This window comes from Planococcus citri, chromosome 3 (assembly GCF_950023065.1).
Source record: "Planococcus citri chromosome 3, ihPlaCitr1.1, whole genome shotgun sequence".
Lineage (NCBI taxonomy): Eukaryota > Metazoa > Arthropoda > Insecta > Hemiptera > Pseudococcidae > Planococcus > Planococcus citri.
In genome coordinates this window covers 6,557,206-6,579,834 of record NC_088679.1, presented here as the reverse complement: position 1 = coordinate 6,579,834, position 22,629 = coordinate 6,557,206, and the positions used below count along the sequence as shown (strand labels likewise).

Here is a 22,629-nt window from a genome sequence, read left to right as displayed (position 1 = left end):
TATTTTCGAAGTTTGCTTTTTTGTTTTCCAAAAATTGTATTTTTTTGTTTAGAATTTAGAATTTCTGATTAGGTAGGTACCTATCAATTTTCAAAGAATTCATGTTTGAAATAGAAATAAATAAAGTGTTATTGAATATTTCATTTTTGTTCGTGGCCAAATGTTGATCACTGGGTGGCATTTTGACCAAACATTTACTTACATGTTTAAAAAATGCTCTAGGACTGCCCATCAATGTAAAAACTGCTGCAAATACCTGAGTGATACAAAAGTTTAAAAGTTACTCTCAATCTACGTACGTACTTTGATTATCTAAAAACATTATACGTGTTCAACCAAATGCTCGCGTTTATAGTACAGTACAATGTAAACCTCATTAACTATTATTTCGTTGATTATAACAACCGGTGCAATGTTACATTGATAATTCGACATAGGTACCTCGCTACCTAAACCTATACACCTCGTAGCACGCTTACCTAAAGACTCGACGAAACTGTAATTTCACAGGAACAGTGGAACACGTATGCCTAATTGTCATACCAGTACAAATAGGAGGGCTTGTTTCGAAGGTTATTATCCACTATGGTCGGGGATCCATCTATCGTGTATTTAAATACACGTTGATGAAAGTGAATTTTATCACACGTAGTTAGTTACCACAACTACCAGTTAAGTCACACATGTCGTATGGAACTACCTAGTTCACCTATACCTATTTTCGTAAACATAAACGAATCAGTGATACGTTCGAACTTTTACAAAAAAAACTAGTATGTAATTATTAGTTGCAAAAACCATGAACAAAATCGACCAATTTTCCGTTTTAATTAGTGCTATTTCTGCGATACGAGTACGTTAATCCAAGTTTTGTTATTGTTCGTTGCGCGTTGTTTCGTAAGTTAATTTATTGGAAATTTGCGTAAATTCGAAATTCGCCGATCTGAAAACAATGGCCGAGGAAAAGTTCACATATGAAAATTTGGATAGTGAAACGAACGATTTGTTACTGAAGTATTTTACGACACCTTTTCGAACTGGATACATCAAGTGCAAAGGATATGTATTGCCGGAGTACTTTAGAGAATTCGGAGACAGGATTAGACAGATGGAAATCAGAGACGATGATATTTGGGTTTGCTCGTTTCCAAAAACTGGTAAGTTGATAGGTTATAACTAGAAACTTGGGTACCTATCTTTGTAAAATTATAAATGAGTATTGGTCATCATCATTCATATAGGAACTACCTGGACCCAGGAAATGGTATGGTGCATTGGACACAATGCTGATCTCGAAACAGCCAAAGAATTTCTTCCAAGACGTTTCCCATTTTTAGAGTAAGGTTTTATTTTTTCAACGTAGTAGTCGAATAGTTCATCTAGCTTATTTGTATTTAGAGTACTAACAAATGCATTTTTTCGTTTCAGGCATTCTCCATTATTTGATTATAGAAACTTAACGGCGAACAATCCAGAAATCAAATTCCCTCCGTACGTAATGGATTCGATTGATTATATAAACAAATTACCATCACCTCGATTTATCAAAGCTCATGTGCCTTTTGAACTACTGCCTGATAAATTGCAAAATTATTCCACTCAAGCTAAGGTCAGTGACCTAACCGTATGAATTAATCGAGCATCATTTTTTATCTTCATTGCTATACTATGAATGAATGATTTTCAGATTGTATATGTTGCAAGAAATCCCAGAGATACCTGCGTTTCTTATTATCACCATTGTAAATTATTAGAAGGATACAAAGGACCGTTTGATAAATTCGCGCAGTTGTTTTTAGAAGGAAATAGTGAGTTTACGATTTCTTTTATTCAAATCTTGCAATACGTTTTAGTTTTTCGTTATAATTTTATTGTAGGGTACATACCTATATTTTAATTTACAAAGTTTTTACACAAACGTTTAATTTGTAGGAAAAAATTCGTCTTTTTGCTATAAATCAATTCATTTAAAATTGTCAGGTTGAATTTTTCCTCTCAAAATAAGTAATAAAATCACGAGTGAATTTTGGTCTATTTTTAAAAAAAAAATTACAAAATTTGATTACAATGTTTCAACTATTGAAAAGTTTTATGACAAATTTTACGAGACCATTTTCCAAAATCAATTACTTTTTTAATTTAAAATTTTTAATCTCGAACAATCGCGGAAATAGTATCACTTTATCAGTGTCATGGTCTGCCACAAAAAGAGCTTCACTTCTCCCCTCCCAACAGCACGTAATAAGTGCGCTAAATTATTAAAGATAGACATCGCAATATTTGTCTCAAGTACATTCATAATGACGAACATGAACTGACAACCTGTGGTTTTTATTTTCAAATTACAGTTACCTTCGGACCATTTTTCAATCATATAAAAGGATATTGGAAGCAAAGAAATAATCCGAATGTTTTGTTCTTGAAATACGAAGAGATGAAACAGGTAATTATTGGTAATTTATCAATAAACAAGAATATAGTTGAAGAAGAGGGGAATATTAGGCAGAGGAAAGTTTAAGTTTTTTTGTTTTTGTGAACTTTTCTGTCGTTTTTATGTTAGGGAAAATTTGCTCACTAAAAAGGAAGCAATCCATCTCAACCAGTAAAAGTTTTTTTTGTTAAATCAAAAAAAAAAAAAAAAAAAAATGAAAAAGCATCTGAAGATACACTATCAGGTCAAGTTTGTGATTCTTTCGATCGATTTGTGTTACTACCAGTTCAAGTTCAAAATATTCTCCAGCGTTGCTGTTGTTGTTGTTTTTTTTTAGCATTGTTTTTTATTTAACCTTCCAACTTGATTTAATTGTGAGTACAACGCTTTTTTGGATTTTTAGGCTTGGAGAAATTATCAAAAAGAAAACAAAATAAAATTCCATTTCAATGAGCTCAAATTAACTGTCTTTGTGGTTTTCTCGGTCGAATTGTGAATAAATTTTCAAAACTTATTTTTGAAGTCAGTTCAAATTCAAAACTTCTTCTAGCGATTTAAAAAAAAAAAAAAAAAAAAAAAAAAGGAAAATGTTACCTAAATTTGAACTTGTTTTCTATTCGACCTTCCGAATTGACGTTTGTGATAATTTCGAGTCGTTTTGAAGCTTATTTTTTCAAACTGGAAAATTTAAAAATCTTCTGGAGGCTTCAGAAGGGTTCCAAATTTCTATCAATCGATACGAAGGCTTAAAAATGAAGAATGCGTACCAAATTTCAGCTTTCTATCTTGATCTTTTGACTTTTTAAATGTAAAAGTGAGATAAAATTTCTAAAAATTCACTAAAAATTGAAAAATAAAATTCAGCATTTGAAATCTGACTTCGTGGTGTATTTTTGAATCCCTTTTCAATTTTTATTTTTTCAGATCATAAATTGTTCAGTTAGTTATTTAAAAGTGAAAAAGTCCCTTATTGAGAGGTAATTTTTGCATGTAGGTGCTCAATTCAGAAAAAAAATACCTACACAAGTTAACTATAACCAAACACACAAAAAAAATAATAATAAAAATGAATAAATTGATAAACTGAAGCTAATAGGTAGGTAATGAAAAATTTGAAAAAATGAAAATATAGAATTGTTTTTAAAATAAACACCATTTTTCTTACTGCTGAGATAGAAGCTTAAAACGTTTTTTTTTTCTTTTTTAAATAGGTAATTCTTAAAGTTTTGTGTACCAATTTTTAATATTTTTTCTCAAAATTCTGCCCCATAATAAAAAGTTTTGCTTGTACTTAATTTTTAAAAAAATAACCAAGTTAATTATTTACCTATAAAAAAAGAAAAAAATCAGGAGATTGAAAAAAAAATGTAAAAAATAAAAACCAAGATTGAAAAAATAAGGAAAAAGTGAAAAGTAAAAGATTTGAAACATAAAAAAAAAATAATAACAAAAAGAAAAAAATAGAAAAAATAAGAATATAGAGTTGTTTGAAGATAGTTTTTTTTACTGCTGAGATGGAAGCTTGAAACCCATTTTTTTTTTAGATTTAAAAGATCCTCAAAATTTTAAGTAGGTAGGTACCAATTTTTGATTTCTTTTCTCAAAATTCTCTCATCTGACCCTTCTCTTTTGGCACTTTGAGTGACCATCCTAGTCTCATTCAATTGGAAAAAATGTATTTGTTTTATTATAGTAATTAATGTGAATTTGTTTTCAGGACCTGAAATCAGTAATTTATAAAACAGCCGATTTCATCGAGAAAAGTATCGACGAAGAAGACGTCGAAAAACTCCTAGACCACCTATCATTCTCCAGCATGAAAGTAAACCGAGCCGTGAATTACGAACCGGTCATAGAAATAAATAAAAAATACAAATTGATCGAAGAAGATGGAAGTTTTATGCGAAAAGGAGAAATTGGCGAATGGAAGGAAACAATGGATTCGGATTTATGCGAAAGATTTGAAAAATGGGAAAAGGAAAACTTGGACGAGATCGATTTCACTTTTTCTATTTGATTTCCTATTTATATATATACCTACTTTTGTGATTAAATACCTACCTATTTCATTATCTATAGTTGTATCTTGTGACCGTATGATAATGTGTGAATTAAATAATAAGGCAAATACAAATTAATTCAACTTCAAGTTTTTAAAAAAATAGATATAAAATACCAAATTGAGGGTAATTTTATTTTTCTGCGAATCATTATAGGTTTGTTTTTCATGAAACTGGCTGAAAAAAATTTTAAAATTGAAAAAAAATCATATCCCTGAAATCTTTATTTCAACAGGACTGACCAAAAAAACTAATGCCAAATTTTTTTTGAAAAATAACTCAATTTTTAAATCCATTGTTCTCATTGTAATTGGAAATTTTTCAAAAATTATTTTATTTTTATCAAATTCTGAAATTATTTTTGAATAAATCGCGACGTGGAGTTAAGAGATGAATAAGTTGAAAACAACTCGTGTGTTGTGTTCATGTTTATAAAATTTATTTTTAAATACGTACAATATCCATAGATACGTAATGTACCTTTTAGATAACAGTTCAATAAGACCAATTACATTCACAGCAGGTGGGGTAATGAGTATGTATTAATAGGGGATAAAAATGTCTGAAAGTGCAAACGAAAATCATAAATTCATAATGAAACCATTATATTCGAAAAAATCATTTTTCAAAGTCATTCTTCCAAAATCCTAAATTCAATTTTTGATTACATCTTACCTAATCTAAAACCGCGGTATCGAATAAAAGCTTAATTATGCAAGTTTAATCGACCGAGTTAACTCGATATCGATACAATGTGTAAAAATATAATGTCGGAATCAGTCAAGTATTTGTAAGGAAGATTCTAATAATCATAAATATGCGTATTATAAACCTTTTATTAGGCTCTGAAGCTGGTTAGCACTTAGCATCTAACCTTGGTACCAAGACCGACTACAGAAACTGACCGTATCGTTAGCTACCTATCTTATGATGTAAAAAACAAGTCTGCGTATGGTTCAACTGATATTCATTCATAGTTCATAATAATTGCATTTATCTAGAACACAGTGTTTGTGAAGTTTATTGACGTGTATTGTTGTTTTTTTCCCTCGCAATTCAATTCGGTGCTATGGTTCAGAAAAAGTTCATTTACGAGGATTTAGATCCTGAATTGGAGCGAATTTTAATCGATACTTTTACCACTAAGTATAGAAAAAATTATAAAAAATGCGAAGGGTTTTTGTTTCCTCAGTCTATTAAAAATTTCGCCAACGCGATTAGTGAAGTGAAAATTCGAGATGATGATGTTTGGGTGTGTACTTTTCCTAAAGCGGGTAAGTTTTCGAGCTTTATTTCATACATTTTTTTATTAAATGCATTGCAATTAGATAATACCTACATATGTTGTGTTATCTTCAAAAGTACCTAGGTATCTTGTTTCAATATGAGTAGGTATTATTGGAATGAAATTAATTTTTTAATTGTTCGATGTAGGGACAACTTGGGTGCAGGAAATGGTCTGGTGTTTAGCTAATGGAATAGACCATGAAGATGTCAAGAAACATATCAATGATCGATTTGCATTCTTAGAGTTGGTATATTTTATAAATCTATGAAATCTTGAACTATAAAATCGAAGATTTTTTGTATTTTGTATGTAGCTTTGTTTGTAGGTAAAATTGTGTTACTTAGCTCATTTAAATTGACAAAATTTTTAAATTGAATGAAAATTGAAATAATACTACTAAATATGGTAGTCAATTTCGCGTAATTATTTTCAATTTTTCGTTTGATTGATCATTGATTGATGTCTCTTTTGCAGATTTTCAGCTCTATTTGATTACACCGAAAATTTGGGACTCCCTGAAAATTCAGTCGGAGATGTTGAAAAACTAGTTTCGCCTCGGTTCATTAAAACACATCTGCCATTCAACCTACTGCCTGAAAATTTACAAAATTTTTCAACCAATGCTAAAGTAAGATTTAGTTCGTTATTTTTAAATATTTTATACAACGAGTTCGATTTTTTCGTTTAAATCGGATCCTATGCTTACACTTACCTGGGTACCTATTTATGTATTTCAGGTCATTCATGTTGTAAGAAATCCAAGAGATACGTTGATTTCATATTATCATCATTGCAGATTAATCGAAGACTACAAAGGATCTTTTCCTCAATTCGTCGAGTTGTTTTTTAAAGGAACAGGTACTCACAGTCGAGATTTCTGACCTTCTAAAGTAGTTATTGATCTAGTAATTAAGTTTTATCTCGGCGAAAACAGGTTTGAATATTGATTATGTTTTAGTGCAATTATTTAAAAAAAAAAAAAAAAAAATGGGGAACATTTTTTCTGCGAATTTAGATTACATACTTAGGTAAGTATCTGTAGTGCAAAGTGCAACCATAGTGCAGTGACACCATTTTTGGGAATTAATATCTAGTCTGAAAGGTCTATTCTCAAGGTGATTATAATTCTGCGAAATTAATCTGTAAGGAAATTTACAAGTACATACATACATATTTTAATTAGGTACCTATAGATATACCTATTTTTCCTGACTCGGTATTACTGCCATTCAGATGGATATTTTTTATCCACATATTTAAAATTTTGATCAAAGTAATTTCAATTTAAAAATAAAAAATAAGGTTTCAACCTAATTTTACGAGGGAGAACTTTTACAATCCATCAGCTCGAACTGAACAGAAATTTGGCTCATTGAAAGAACATGTCATCTTCAGAAACAAATTTTAAGCCGAAGCCTATTTTTCGATTTTGGGCGAATTTTTAAAAATGGCAGAAATAACCCATTGCTGTATCATAGGTACCTAACAAAAATCGGAAATTATGTTTGGACAGTTGGACACTTAATAAAATCGACTCCTCGTATCGATTGCGTCCATTAGACTTCCCTTCAGTAATTTTAAATTGCTCCAGAAGACATTAAAATGAATTTCGACTGCAGAAAATTCAATACTGTATCACAAATTCAATATTGTAAATTGGTCAAAGCAGGTGAATTGCAAATTGGAGTTGGTGTATTGAAAACTGTATTTTTTCAAACGAGTTAATTTGGAAGAGTTACAAATTCACACATTTTTGCAAAAAAATAATTATTCAGAATCTCGTCTACCTCCTAAAGTCAGCCTTTCGAATACATTGCAACCAGTTTAGAACAGTCTAAATCCTCCTCAGTGAAAGTTGTTTTTTTTTCAGAATTTAACTTCAAATCGTTCCAAACGACTTGGAAAATCCAATCTCGTCATAAGTTAAATCATCAATTTTCTCAAAAAAATTAATCAAAGCTTCTTTCATCTACTAAACTTAACCTCTCAAATCGATTGCCACTTCGATCGGAAGTCTCCAGAAAAAGTTAAATGTTCTTCAGTAATTTAAAATTTGATGGCTGAAAATCTAATCCTGTCTTAAGTTCGATATTCTGAATTAATTAGAGCCCATGAATTGTAGAGGAGGAGTTGCGATAAGGCCATTTTTTGGCACCAGCTCGTTATCGACTCAACCACTCTTAAAATGTTGTAATAAATGTTCCAAATACGAATCCGTGATTGGTTAACCCAAAATGACCATTTTTTGGGCTCCAGGGGTTCCCAAGTTGTGAATAAAAAAATAATTTTAGGAACCACTGAGTATTATTTTCAAAAACTTTTTTAGCGTAAAATATCTGTTCGAACCCGATAAACGTTATGCGAGGGCATTTTTCTATTTTTGACCTTTGGGGGCAGAAATGGGAGGGGTTCAATTTTTTGAAAATTTTGGAACCACCATTTTGAACCTACCCCTTCAAACCCCGCTAAAAAGCTTTTTACAGTTTATTACTATCTGAAAGACCTCCATCCTACCAAATGTTGAGGTCAATAAGATTTTGCGCTGATACTCAAAAATCCAATTTTCCAATTTTTCGTAATTTCGATATTTTGGGAACCCCTGGGAAACTATAAACCTGGGATTTGCGCCAAACGTAACGTTTTGAGGTATATATTCAATGATCTAGATGAAAAAGTTAAATTAATCTCCCCTATATTCGTAATTTTAGAACTTTTTATTAGAGCCCCCCACTTTAGGCACCCCTAAAAAAGGCGTTTATGCATATTTTTTCAAATAAATTGAAGAATTTACGTTTGAAACACACTAGCAAGTGCTCGATAATTTTTTATTTGATTTTTCCTGTAACTTTCAAAATTGAGCTATTTTAGGTCAAATTCTGGCATTTTTACTTCGTTGAAATCATGAAAACGTTATTTTCACGCCTTTTCGAAGAGTTAAATCTCAGAATTTGATCCAAAATTGCTCAATTTTGAAAGTTACTAAAAAAATCATATGAAAAATTATCGAGCACTTGCTACTGTGTTTCGAATGTAAATTCTTCAATTTATTTGAAAATATAGCACAAACGCCATTTTTAGGGATGCCTAAAATGGGGGGTTCTAAAAAAAGAGTTCAAAATTACGAATATACAGGGAGCCTTATTTAACTTTTTCATCTAGATTATTGAATATATACCTCAAAACGTTACGTTTGGCGCAAATCACAGGTTTATAGTTTCCCAGGGGTTCCCAAAATATCGAAATTACGAAAAATTAGAAAATTGGATTTTTGAGTACCAGCGACAATTTTTATTGAGCTCAAAATTCGGTAGGATGGAGGTCTTTCAGATAGGTACTAATAAACCGTGAAAAGATTTTTAGCGGGATTCGAAGGGGTCGCTTCAAAATGGTGGTTCCAAAATTTTCAAAAAATTGAAACCCCCCATTTCTGCCTCCAAGGGTCAAAAATAGAAAAATGTCCTCGCATAACGTTTATCGGGTTCGAACAGATATTTTACGCTGAAAAAGTTTTTGAAAATAATACTCAGTAGTTCCTAAAATTATTTTTTATTCACAACTTTGGGAACCCCTGGAGCCCAAAAAATGATCATTTTGGGTTAACCAACCACGGATTCGTATTTGGGACATTTATTACATCATTTTAAGAGTGGTTGAGTCGATAACTAGCTGGTGCCAAAAAATAGCCTTATCGCAACTCCTCCTTTGAAGTAGGTAACTACAGTTGAGAAGTATGGGTATTTTCTATAAGTTGAAAATCTCAAAATTTTAAAAAACTCAAAAATTACAAATTTTTGCCAGATTTTTCAATAGGTATTTTCTTTACCCCCCTCCCTCATCGGAAAGTTGACTCACCAGTCACAACATGATTGAATAAGGGCACATTTTTATCGATTTTTTGTATCAAAAATTTACGAATTATTTTTTTTTCAATTTTGAGATTAACAGCTTTTAAAAAATTAATATGTAAGCTATTTCCGTGTTTCAAAAATTCGTTAAAGAACGAAAAAGCAACTTCGGTACCTAGGTACATAAGAAAGTTTGGTTTTGAGGTCTGAGTGACATGTTCTCTCAGTGAGCTAAATTTTTGCTCAATTAGAGTTGTCGGATTGTAAGAGTTTTTTTTTTCAAATAAATTAATTTTTTGTACAAAAATTATTTAACATAGAAAAAATTAAATTTTAAAACATTCTCGGTAAACTCACAAAAAATATCAGTAGCCCCTGCAATTATGAATGCTAATAAAAAACTTGGTGAATGAACATGATAAGTTGCCTATGTTTAAAGTCAAGGAGTAAATAGGTGAATCGATTTGATATAAAATGAATAATTTTTCTCAAGTGTAATTTAATTTTTGAAAACAAGTTTTTTTTTTTACTTTTTTTGAATGGGAGTGATTCTATGTATTTCCTTAATCTTCTCTCAAAAATATATTATCCCCAAAAAATTCTCCGAAAAAGAATCATACACCCCGCCCTTATTAGGGGAGAGAATGTGAAGATGCTGTAAGTACCTAAGTAGATCAGTTACCTTAAGTACCTTTGATTTGAAGTTGAACGTATTTCCTAGGAAACCAAATTATTCAAAAATTTTAGTAATAAAATGTACTGATATCACTTTGAAAACCGCCCTTCAGTTTAACCAAATTTTTAAGGCTTTTCCTCCGAAGTCAAAATAATAAGTTGGTTCTGAGACACATTTTTAACATAATTTGTAATCAAAATAAGTTCCAATTAGGTATTAATACAAAATCATCAAGTGTGTGAGTTCAACAACATAAAAATTTGTAAAAAAAAATTCGGACAGACACAGAGTTTAGAAGAAGTTTGTTAATCTAACCTGAATTTTGAACTGTGTCCGCCCCAATTTTTTTTTACAAATTTTTATGTTGTTGAACTCACACACTTGATGATTTTGTATTAATACCTAATTGGAACTTATTTTGATTACAAATTATGTTAAAAATGTGTCTCAGAACCAACTTATTATTTTGACTTCGGAGGAAAAGCCTTAAAAATTTGGTTAAACTGAAGGGCGGTTTTCAAAGTGATATCAGTACATTTTATTACTAAAATTTTTGAATAATTTGGTTTCCTAGGAAATACGTTCAACTTCAAATCAAAGGTACTTAAGGTAACTGATCTACTTAGGTACTTACAGCATCTTCACATTCTCTCCCCTAATAAGGGCGGGGTGTATGATTCTTTTTCGGAGAATTTTTTGGGGATATCAGTAGTTTTTCTTACGTAGTGTGTGTACCAATTTTTTTCAAGTTTTTAAAAGTTTGACAGAAGTTTGGCAATTTATGATTTTTTTTGTTTTCAAAAGACAGAAGGAGTTCAATGTCTCTTAAAGTGTCGAGAAGTTGTAATTTTTTTCAAAATTTTGACGTGTCAGAAATTGGGAAAAAATTTTTTTTTTATTCATAAATGTTAGACAATGTATTGCAAAGTCAGATACACATAATTATATACTTCTTCTAAATTTTGGAAATATTGGTACAATTTTTCAATTTTTTAAAAGTCTATTAATTTAGAATGTTGAAAAATGTACACAATAATCATGTTTAGGTTTGCAATTCCTAAAACGAGAAAAAATTCAAAAAATGATTTTGAAAATAATTATCAAATTTTTAAAACTTGCCCAGATTTTTTTTTTAGTAAAAATTTTCCAAATCTAATGGCAGGAATACATTAAGTACTTACAGTTTGTTACAGCCTTAAAACTAGAGGCATAGGATAAAATGAATAGGTACTAGTTTTTTCATTTTTCTTGGAAATGAAGGGAGTTGAAAAAATTTTTGTTTGGGCATAAATTAATGAAAATAGAATTATTCCTATTGATTGATAAAATTTTTTTTTCAATTTTGTACACAAAATGGTGATTTTTTTATAACTTTGAGCTTGAATAAGTCTTGAACGGTAAGTGCTGGCGCTTTGGTTATAAAAACCCTTTTGAAGAGAATAAAATTCAGCACATTTCAGTTCATTAAAATACCTACTTGTGTGTTTGCAAAAAATTTCGCGTAATTTCAATTCAAAGTTGGTATGCTCATAAAAAATGTTAAAATCATCATTTCTGTACAAAATTGAAAAAAAATTCTTATCCATCAACAGCAAATTCCATTTTCTTTAATTTATGTCGAAACAAAAAATTTTCCAACCTCCTTCATTAATTCAAGGAAAAATGGAAAAAATGCATTTATTCTATTTCTATGGCTCATGGCTGTATTCATTCCTTCCTTGGACTTGGAGAATTTTTACTCAAAAAAAAATCAGACAAGTTCCAAAACTAATGCTTCGTTGGAAAAGTTTTGATCCAAACTAAATTAAAAAAAAAAAAATTTTGTGACCTGAGTGGGATTCGAACCATGCACCTCTTGCAGTATAACCAAGGCAAAACTCAACGAGCCACGACGACTACATTGAAACTCGCCGCTTTCAACGTTATACAGGCGAGATCGGTACAACATGCACGTAAATGTGTAAATGTTTCAAATGTAACGGTTGCTGACATTACATGCACTTTTAAATTTTTAATCAAAGCTACAGAACTTATTCAGAAACGAAATACGTTGAAATTTTGTACATGGGTTCTTCAAACATGAGAAGAATTTCCTTTCCTATTCGCTTTTTAAAAGGAGTTGCCTTTTCTCCGTATTTCACATTTGAAAATAAGTGAAATCTCAGAATCATTGCAACTTTGAAAGCTCATGAGCTTTCAATTGATGTTAGATTTCGCTCAAAATTCTCAATATAAGTTTTTTCAAACTCAAAAAATACATTTTAAAAATAAAAATCAATTAATTTTGAAAAATGACCGTTATTTTAAACTTTTCAAACTCAACTAATACTGGAAAACTTTAATCAAAGCTACAGAGCTTTTTCGGAAACGAAATACGTTGAAATTTTGTATATGAGTTTTTCAAACATGAGAAGAATTTCCTTTCCTATTTGCATTTTGAAATGAGTTGCCCTTTTTTAGTATTATCCATTTGAAAATAGGCGAAATCTCAAAATTATTGCAACTTTGAAAGCTCATGGAGCTTTTAGTTGATGTTCGATTTCGCTCAGAATTGGCACATAGGTTTTTTCGAACTCAAAAAATATATTTTTGAAATAAAATTTGATTTTTTCAAAATTTTGGGGCCCCAAATGGGGGGGGCAAAAGGTCAAATTTCAAAATTTTCGAAATTTGACTTCAGTAGTCCGTAACGGTTGATAAAAAGAACCCAATTCCAAAATTTCGCAAAAATCCACTCAGCCGTTTTCTCTGTATAGTGTTTGAAGATGGCGAAGAATTTTACAAAAATGACAAAATAGAGCCAAATTGTAGTTTCGTGAATTTTCATCATATGAACTTCGTTTTAGTCTCAAATGAAAGCGCGTGAAAAATTAGAAAATTTGCTTCTTTGAAATTTTTTAATTTAATGCATGCTTTCATAGCAAAATGAGTTGGCGGCATGCGCGCTATCAAAGGCGAGTTGGTTTCAGAATATCAGTGTCACGCTCTTTGACTATTTTATACGTTGTTTTCGTCCGTTCGTTCTCGTTGGTATTCGTGTTTCGGGAGGGCGGGGTGGGGCACGAGCGTGCCCCTGGATGTCACGCTCTTTGACTATTTTATACGTTGTTTTCGTCCGTTCGTTCTCGTTGGTATTCGTGTTTCGGGAGGGCGGGGTGGGGCACGAGCGTGCCCCTGGATGTGACTTAATTGAATTTTGAAACCATTGACTTTGAAATTTGATTCCACTTTAGTCCTCTTCCAGCAATTTTGTGGACGTAGATCACAATAATTACAATTTATAATCAATTTTGAGGCATTTTTTTATTTTTAAAAATTCCATTTTGAAAAAGTAATGCTAAATTGCTCTCATCTATTTACACCAGAAACAGATTTTTTTCACGATTATTTTTATAAAATGTTCAAAATTTTATAATTTTTTACTTATTTTACCTAATGGGCGTTCAAAAAAAAAAGAATCGAAATAAAAACAGCGTTGTTTCCCCTCTTTGAGGATCGCTGTCTCTACCCCTTGCAAAGCTAAGAATCTCAAAATTTTTTCTGGACAGTCTCCTAATCAAAATAAACTTCTTCACTACTCCAGGGCATGTTTTCTTCGAATCCACTCTAACAAGCATTAGATACATTAGATTAAGTATATTTATCGAATTTTCAATTTGTTTAGTACCATTCGGACCATTCCCAGCTCACTTGAAAGGATACCTAGCGCACGAAGACAACCCAAAAATCCTATTTTTGAAATACGAAGAAATGCAAAAAGTAATTTCATCAATTCTCACTATCTCCTAATACCATGTGATTTTTATTCTCAACACGAAGAAAAAATATTGAGCTTTTTTTACTCTTTCAGGATTTAAAATCAGTGATCCATAAAACAGCAGATTTCATCGGCAAACCCATCAGTGAAAGTCAAGTGGAAAAGTTACTCGATCACTTATCGTTTTCCAGCATGAAACAAAATCCAGCCGTGAATTTCGAACCAATCGTCGAAATGAAGAAAAAATTGAAAATGATTGACGAAAACGATGGGCATTTCATGCGTCGAGGAGTCGTTGGAGATTGGAAAGATAGACTGGATTCCGAACTATGCGAACGGTTCCAGAAATGGGAAGAAGAAACTTTGAATGAGATTGATTTTACGTTTTCTGTTTAAATTCTTTATCGATTCAACTAAAGTAGACAATTGTTACTTTGTAAGTAGGAAAATATTTTGTTCAATAAATTATAAAAAAAAATCACGCGCATTTTAATTAGCTAGGTAGGTACCTGTTTACCAATTACTTGATCAATTTGGGGATTTGTTTACTAAGTAAATACAGATAGATTTATGTAGGTTATCATTTAAATAGATGAGGGGGCAGATTACTAATTAATTGGTGTTTTCCCATAAAATCTTATTGGAACAATTTTTGCAAATGTTTTTTAAAGGTTTTCAATTCTGAGTATGGTTTTAGTGATTCTGAGACTATTTTTTTTCTTTCATATGCATGAAATGAGTAATAAGTTGTAAAAGTTGGAAAGCTTCTCAATTTCCAGGTATTTCATATGAGCAATATCTCACGTACTTTCTGATTAATTAACGTACATATGTACCTATTAAATTCGGGGAAGTTACGTAAGATATTTTTTACCATTTCATTATTAGCGATAAAAATTATAAGATCATTACCCTAAATGAACAGATACCTACTCGTATTCCGAGTAAAAATAGATATTATTCTAAAGATTCACACGCTTGTAACGCTTCGTTTCAACACATTGCAATGATTTTCATCGATGAGTATCAAATGTTGATCAAAGGTAGCTATTTAACTCAGAATACCTATCAATTTTCTAAAAATGTAAACAAATACTCGTGTATCGAGGACATCGTGACCCTGGTAGAATGTATTGCTATATTTTTATACCTATACACACGATACCTACATTTTATCTCACACAAATATAGTTTATTCATTGACTAGTCAACGATCATATACGAGTACTTATTCGAGCGAGTAACTTGGAGTTTAATTTCAGTAATAATATCGATCTACCGATAAAAGTGCGTGTTTTTCAAGATGTTAACTTACGATGAATTGGATAATAAATCTAAAGAATATTTAACGAAAAATTTCACCACTACTGTAAGAACAGGTTATGTAAAATGTAAAGGATACCTATTTCCTAATACTTTTCAAAATTTTGGTGACAAGATCGAAAACATGGAAATTCGAGATGACGATATTTGGGTGTGTACTTTTCCAAAATCAGGTAAGCGAGTTTTTTAAAATTTTATTTTTGAATTCGAACCAGCGAATGGAATTTAAAAAAAAATGTCCATCCATCATTTTTAAACTGTTTGCAATAATTGCTTAATAGGAACGACGTGGGTTCAAGAAATGACTTGGTGTATTGCTAACGAGCTTGATTTTGAAGCTGCTCGAGAAAATCTCATGGTTCGGTTTCCTTTTTTGGAGTAAGGATGTTTTTATTACTTGATTAAATTTTATAATTTTAACAAATTATTTGCCAAAAATTTAGGTATCTTAAAAATTTTTCTAACTGCGAAAAACGTGTTTTTTTTTCAAAAAATCTGAGGACTCCCTCCTCCAATAATTTCACAAAAAATGTAAAATCGGAGGATTATTTTTTTGAAATATATTTTTACTACCTACCTACTATTTTTTTTGAGCTAACTTGAACGAGCAAGAACCAAAATTTCGTGAAAAATACGAACTATTAGGCGATTTTTTTCTGCATTACTCCTCTCACATGCTTTCAAAGAATACTTAATCGATTAATGAAAATAATACGATGATATGAAATTGCAATTTGAAGATTGATTCGACAAAAAATGGAAGTGTAAATCAATTTAACCAAGATTAGGATTTAGATTTTTGAAAAAATGCATTCAGCTGCTTGATCAAAATCACATACTTAGGTAATTTTATAGCATTTAAACTGTACATGAGACTCTCTATTCATTCAATTTCCCCATTACTGAAGTAATATTACTCGTATAAGTATATTATGTAGTAGGTATTTTGAAGGAACTTTCCAAGAAGAGTACAATTTAGAAGACTACGTGTACATTGGTCAAATTGCTCAATAATTATTTTGATTTAAAAAATATTAATTTGGTATTAATGATACCTACTGATTTCTTTCTTTATTGATAAAAATTAACCAACTCGATCAAGGTGCGTGTACGTTTCTAAATACTTGACTAATTAAGATTAAGTCCTATATAGGCTACCTTCCTAATATGAAATCACGTTACCTACTTTCTGTGCACATAATCTAATTTTAAATGCACTGAATAATATATTATTGTTTTCCAACAGATTTTCATCGATGCGTGATTCGAGTAAGATTAAACCTGAATATGCAACTGCATTACCTGTTAGCAGACGTTTTCTATTGGATTCGGTCGATGAGATCGATAAACTAACTACTCGTCGATTTATAAAAACACACTTGCCTTTCGAGTTACTGCCAAAAAAATTGAGAAATTTTTCAACTCAAGCTAAAGTAAGTTTTTGAAACCTATAGGTTTTGAATAATGGACAACATTTTTTTCAAAAATAGATTTGGAAAACCATCTTCGTTGTTCCATTTGTATTGAAAAATGCTTAAAATTAAAATGTAATTTTTTTCCGAATTTTTTGAAAAAATTATTCAAAAAAAAATTGAAATTAGTAAGGTGTCATTTTTATGGATATTGGGTAAGACGAATTTTTCTTCCCAAAAAGATCCATCTATAGTGTATCTCTCCAAATAAGAGCACTGTCGACTAAATGGAATTTTTTGGGTAGGTAGGTATATCAAGTACGTCGTAATTTAGGCTCATTTTATCGTTTTCTATCTTCATATTTTTAAAATGTTTTTTATATTTTGTATTCTCTTGATTCTGTGATATAATTTAGTCTAGCTAAAAAAAAATTATTGACAATGAATATTTCAAAACACACAGTCAAGGCTGTCAACTGTGAAGGGTCAATTTTTTATATACAAACACTTATGAAATAAAAATAATGAACTGCAGGTAAAGAAAAAATCTCTCTGAATATTATTCATAAGAATTTTGATACGTAGTAGGTATATTTTAAATCAAATAAAACGAAACAAAATGATCGAGAATTTTTTGACGTAGGTAAGAAGGAAAAACAAACTCGTTTTTGGTATTATTTGGCATCATTCAAGTTAAGTAAGTGAATGCTACCATTAAAAAGATTAGAAAAATCTACGACGAAGATTGAATTTTATCTTCTTTTCAACAAAACTAAATCCAAAAGTAACCAATCGTCACCAAAATATTTGAACCAGACACAAAGAAATCGAAAAAGAAACAAAATTTTAGCTGCTGAAATAGATTTTTCAATTTTTTGCGAATTTTCAAAAATTCAAATTTGGACTATTTCTTACGGAAAAAAAATCTTTTCGATCAATTCAGGCTCTTATTTTCAAAATCTTATTGTGCTGGTTCATTCAACAAAATTGTCTCCATTTTAAAATCCGCTGGAGGCTGCAGAATGTTTCAAAACCATCACTTAAGGACTCAGAAGGTTGAAAATGGGACAGAAACCTTCAAGTCTTCTATGTTAATTTGATCAAAACTTCTTCTTTTTTTTTTTTTTTTACAAAAAATGGGCCAAATTAGGTTTTTGAAAATTCTCCAAAAATCAAGAAATCAATTTTAGCATTTGAAATTTTTGCTTGTACATTGCGTTTGCGAACAAAAACACTTAATCGTTGAAGAAAATTCTCGATTCAAAGTAGTGCAAATAGATTTTAAAAATTTGTGTCCAAATCATTTGGAAGGATCACAAATAGTTAATCCGAGTTCTCAGAAGCTGAATTCCATTTTCAACCTACTTTACAGTGTTTTTTTTTTTTTTGTTGAAAACCGGAGAATTCAAAAAACTTCTGGAGGCTTCAGAACGGTTCGAAACCATCACCAATCGACCCGGGAGGTCAAAAATAGGGCATAACCCAAATTTCAGCCTTCTATGTCAATTTGATCAAATCTTGATGTTTTTTTTAATCAGAAATGGATAAATTTGTAAAAATTCACTCAAATTCGAGAAATTGATTTCAATGTTTGAATTTTTTATTTATTTATTGCTGGTGGTGTATTTTGAGGTCTATTTCAACTCCTTTGCGTTCGGTTCAATCATTTTTGAATCGGCTGGGATACTTTTTTCGTCAGGAAGCCATTACTGTAAAAATGGGGGGGGGGGAGCTGATTGAAAAATAGAGGCCCATGAAATTTTCCTTCTGATATAAAATGTAGAGTAAGGAAAAAATGAAAAGTTTGATACAAATGAAGATTTTTGAATCCTCAAAAGCAGGAAAGTAATACTTAATAAGGAATTGTTTATTATGGTTTTCTTCTATAATTTCAATAGGTAGGTACCACAAAATGTGTAACTTTTTATCCTATTCGAATTTAAATATGAAAAACTAAAGCTGGTTCAATTTATTCGACTTCGACCCATACTACTCTACTAATAGGTACGTGATTTGTATGTTTTGTCGAATCCCCCTCTTCACCACTCGTTGTTCGAATACGTGTGTAATCCTCTTCGTAACTAATCGTACGTCTTTGTAAACATGTTTGCCTATTTTCATATCGTAGGAACAGCAATACATTTATTTTTTCCTCCTAAACATCGATATCAAAAATTTGGGTATTGAAAATTTTTTTTTGTTCTTCGATCTTGAAACTTTATAATTATTTTCATTTTTGCAGATAATATACGTAGTGAGAAACCCGAGGGATACTCTAATCTCATATTACCATCACTGTAAACTAATAGAAAGTTTCAAAGGAACTTTACCCGAATTCGTGGAATTATTTTTCGATGGCAATGGTGAGTTCGCGATATTTTGAAAATTGCGTATTATTATGCATAAGCAGCCATAATAATTATGCATTATATCTCATCCTTATGTGTATATTTTTACAGTACCTTTTGGACCTTATCCTGAACATGTAAAAGGGTATTTGGCCCATATCAATAATCCCAATGTATTATACTTACAATACGAAGAGATGAAAAAGGTATTTTATTATCATTTTTATTGAATTTTTCCATCGATGCCTCTAAAATTATAATAACAGATTTAACCTTTTTTCTTTTTTCATTTTAGGATTTGAGATCTGTGATTCACAAGACTGCAGATTTTATTGGAAAGATTATCAGTAAAGATGAAGCTGATCAGCTTCTGGACCATTTATCCTTTTCAAGCATGAAGAAAAATTCAGCAGTTAATCACGAATCAGTCGTCGAAGCGAAGAAAAAACATAATTTGTCTGTAAAAGATGGCCATTTTATGCGTCGTGGGATAGTTGGAGATTGGAAAGAGGCCATTGATGCTACATTATTCGAACGATTTGAGAAATGGGAAAGAGAAAATTTGAATGGAATCAACTTCACATATTCTGTTTAAAAAATTTGCAATCGAGAGTACCTAACCTACCTACCTACCTACAGAAAATTTTTCGATTATTTTGTCCTGAGAATGAAAATTTGTTGACGAATTTAGATTAGAACTTATAAGCAGAGCTCGTTTGTTTGGCAAACTTTTAAACAAAAAGAGGACTTTTTATGCAACCAAGGCCAAAATTACGACCATTTGACTATTTTATCAAAAAACTACTTCCTCAGAATTTTGACGAAAAATAGGAATTTTTTGGTCTATTTTGGCACCACTGTATGACGATTTTGGTAAAAATTGGCTATCTTGGATTTTACTAAAACAATGAAAACTTATTGACAACTTTGAAAAAAATTGATCTTTTCTGACAATTGTGCCAAAAATGGACCCTTGAACAGCTGTCCCAAAAAATGGAAACTTTTTAATAACTTTTCCAAAAATTGACACTTTTTGACAATTCTGCCAAAAGTTGACACTTTTTGATAACTCTGCCAAAAATGGCACCCTTTGACAATTTTATCAGAAATGGACAATATTTGGCAATACCTATTGACAAAAAATGGCTGCTTTTGGACAATTATGCCAAAAATGGAAACTTCTTAACTATTTTGCCAAAAATTGACACTTGTCTTTTTCACAATTTCATCAAAAATGGACACTTTTTGGCAATTTTCTGCCAAAAATTGATAATTTTTGACAACCCTGCCAAAAGTTGCCACTTTTTGACAACTTTGCCAAAAGTTGACACTATTTGACAACTCTCAAAAATTGACATCCTTTGACAATTTTACCAAAAATGGACAATATTTGGCAATGTTGACAAAAAAAATGGCTGCTTTTGGACAATTATGCCAAAAATGGAAACGTCTTGACTATTTTGCCAAAAATGGACGATTTTAAACATTTTTTCCAAAAATTGACACTTTTTGACAACCCTGCCAAAAATTGACACTTTTTGCCCTGCCAAAAATTGCCACTTTTTGACAACTTTGCCAAAAATTGACACTCTGTCACAATTTTACCAAAAATGGACAATTAGTATTTGGCAATGTTGACAAAAAATGGCTGCTTTTGGACAATTATGCCAAAAATGGAAACTTCTTGACAATTTTACCAAAAATTGATGCTTTTAAACATTTTATCCAAAAATTGACACTTTTTGACAACTTTGTCGTGAATTAACCCTTTTTGACAACTCTGCTAAAAATTTACACTTTTTGACAACTTTGCCAAAAGTTGACACTATTTGACAACTCTGTCAAAAATTGACACCCTTTGACAATTTTACCAAAAATGGACAATATTTGCCAATGTTGACAAAAAATGGCTGCTTTTGGACAATTATGCCAAAAATGGAAACTTCTTGACTGTTTTCCCAAAAATTGGACGATTTTAAACATTTCCTCCCAAAATCGACACCATTTGACAACTCTGCCAAAAATTGACACTCTGTCACAATTTTTTCAAAAATGAATGCTTTTTGGCAATTTTGAGGAAAATGGACACTTGGACAGCTGTGCCAAAAATGGAAACTTTTTGACATTTTTACCAAAAATTGACGCTTTTAAACATTTTTTCCAAAAATTGACACTTTTTGACATCCTTGCCAAAAATTGACACTTTTTGACAACTCTGCCAAAAATAGACAATATTAGGCAATTTTGGCAAAAATTGACACATTTGCACAATTATGCCAAAATTGGAAACTTCTTAACTAATTTGCCAAAAATTGACACTTTTTCACAATTTCATCAAAAATGGACACTTTTTGGCAATTTTTACAAAAATGAACACTTTTGTACAATTGTGCCAAAAATGGAAACTTCTTGACTACTTTTCCAAAAATTGACACTTTTTGATTTGAGAAAAGACAAAAAAAAAAAAAAAACAAAAAAAACGGTTTGTAACAAAAAGAGGGCTTTTTTAAACAAATAAGGCAAAAATCAATTGTTTGGATTTTTGGGATGTGGGTGGGGTACAAAAAATTATCGACTCACAACTTTCAACGTGCCCCCGCCTCCTCAAAAAAATATATTACAAAAAATCCTGCTCATAATAAGCTATAATAGGCTTGGATTGTGTTTTTTTTTAAATAAAAAATTTAAAAATGAACTGTTTTGTTTTTTGGTTAGTTTAAGTATTCATTTTGAAAAATTTTTTCAACTTCGAATTAAAAAACCAATTTTTCATTTTGTAGTTAGATCTCTTAAATGGATTTCTAGGTTGAATGTGATACCTATCTTGAAAACTGAAGGGGCGAATTGGTACTGAATATTCTTTGATGAAAAAAAAAAAAAAGAATTAAAAAGTACCCGAATTTAACAAATTAATACTTTATTCGTATAAATTTCAAACAGACATACTCGTGTACATATTATTTGTTCAATTTACATTCATAAAAAAAAGAGAGGAAGACGAGGGAAAAGAGTCCGCTTCAATATATTATTAATAAACATAATAAAATTATTAATTTATATTTACAACATTTTGCAAAATAATGAGGGAGGGAGGGAGGGAGGGAGGGGGAACAGAGGAACGAATCCAACATTAATTTCTTTTAGAACTGTTGATTAAATATTTACAACAATGTGTTAATAAGTGTTTCTCATTATTTTCCGAAGTATTGACCGAAACTTCTCTCGTATAAATATCTAAACCGTACTGTCCCTCTTCGGGGAACGTCACTCTGAATGAGACTACATCTTCGTCAACAATGGTCTGCGAGACAAACTTGGCTAATTTCTTTTCTTCGGTACCGTTCTTATGCAGGGTAGCCATGAAATCGGTCAATGGTCTAGACATTCTGAACTGTATTTCTAATTCTCGTCCAGTGAATATCAACGCATCCTGTTCAACATTATACAAAAAAATATCAATTAGCTATACAGTTCCGAGATTATACCTAT

General features: G+C 30.8%; 4 protein-coding genes across 4 annotated transcripts in view; 3 read left to right on the top strand and 1 right to left on the bottom strand.

Annotated features, from left to right (window-relative positions):
- Window positions 1-561: 561 nt before the first annotated feature.
- Window positions 562-4,580, top strand: LOC135839117 (luciferin sulfotransferase-like). The gene is made up of 6 exons (XM_065354995.1): window positions 562-1,157; window positions 1,242-1,338; window positions 1,429-1,609; window positions 1,688-1,808; window positions 2,349-2,443; window positions 4,149-4,580. The coding sequence occupies exons 1-6, from the start codon at window positions 953-955 to the stop codon at window positions 4,446-4,448; spliced, it is 999 nt and encodes a 332-aa protein (XP_065211067.1). The 5' UTR covers window positions 562-952; the 3' UTR covers window positions 4,449-4,580.
- A 774-nt stretch (window positions 4,581-5,354) lies between these two features.
- On the top strand, window positions 5,355-14,548 carry LOC135839118 (luciferin sulfotransferase-like). Its single transcript, XM_065354996.1, has 6 exons — window positions 5,355-5,765; window positions 5,926-6,022; window positions 6,254-6,407; window positions 6,517-6,637; window positions 13,965-14,059; window positions 14,151-14,548. The coding sequence occupies exons 1-6, from the start codon at window positions 5,561-5,563 to the stop codon at window positions 14,451-14,453; spliced, it is 975 nt and encodes a 324-aa protein (XP_065211068.1). The 5' UTR covers window positions 5,355-5,560; the 3' UTR covers window positions 14,454-14,548.
- A 696-nt stretch (window positions 14,549-15,244) lies between these two features.
- On the top strand, window positions 15,245-21,835 carry LOC135841925 (luciferin sulfotransferase-like). Its single transcript, XM_065359146.1, has 6 exons — window positions 15,245-15,553; window positions 15,662-15,758; window positions 16,627-16,813; window positions 19,035-19,155; window positions 19,252-19,346; window positions 19,436-21,835. The coding sequence occupies exons 1-6, from the start codon at window positions 15,361-15,363 to the stop codon at window positions 19,733-19,735; spliced, it is 993 nt and encodes a 330-aa protein (XP_065215218.1). The 5' UTR covers window positions 15,245-15,360; the 3' UTR covers window positions 19,736-21,835.
- A 205-nt stretch (window positions 21,836-22,040) lies between these two features.
- The window catches only part of Hil (Hillarin), a 60,507-nt gene continuing 59,918 nt past the window's right edge, over window positions 22,041-22,629 (bottom strand). Inside the window, exon 11 of the mRNA XM_065359145.1 lies at window positions 22,041-22,570. Within this exon, the coding sequence (XP_065215217.1) occupies window positions 22,271-22,570 (300 nt within the window). The 3' untranslated portion in view covers window positions 22,041-22,270. The remainder of the gene's footprint in view (window positions 22,571-22,629) is intronic.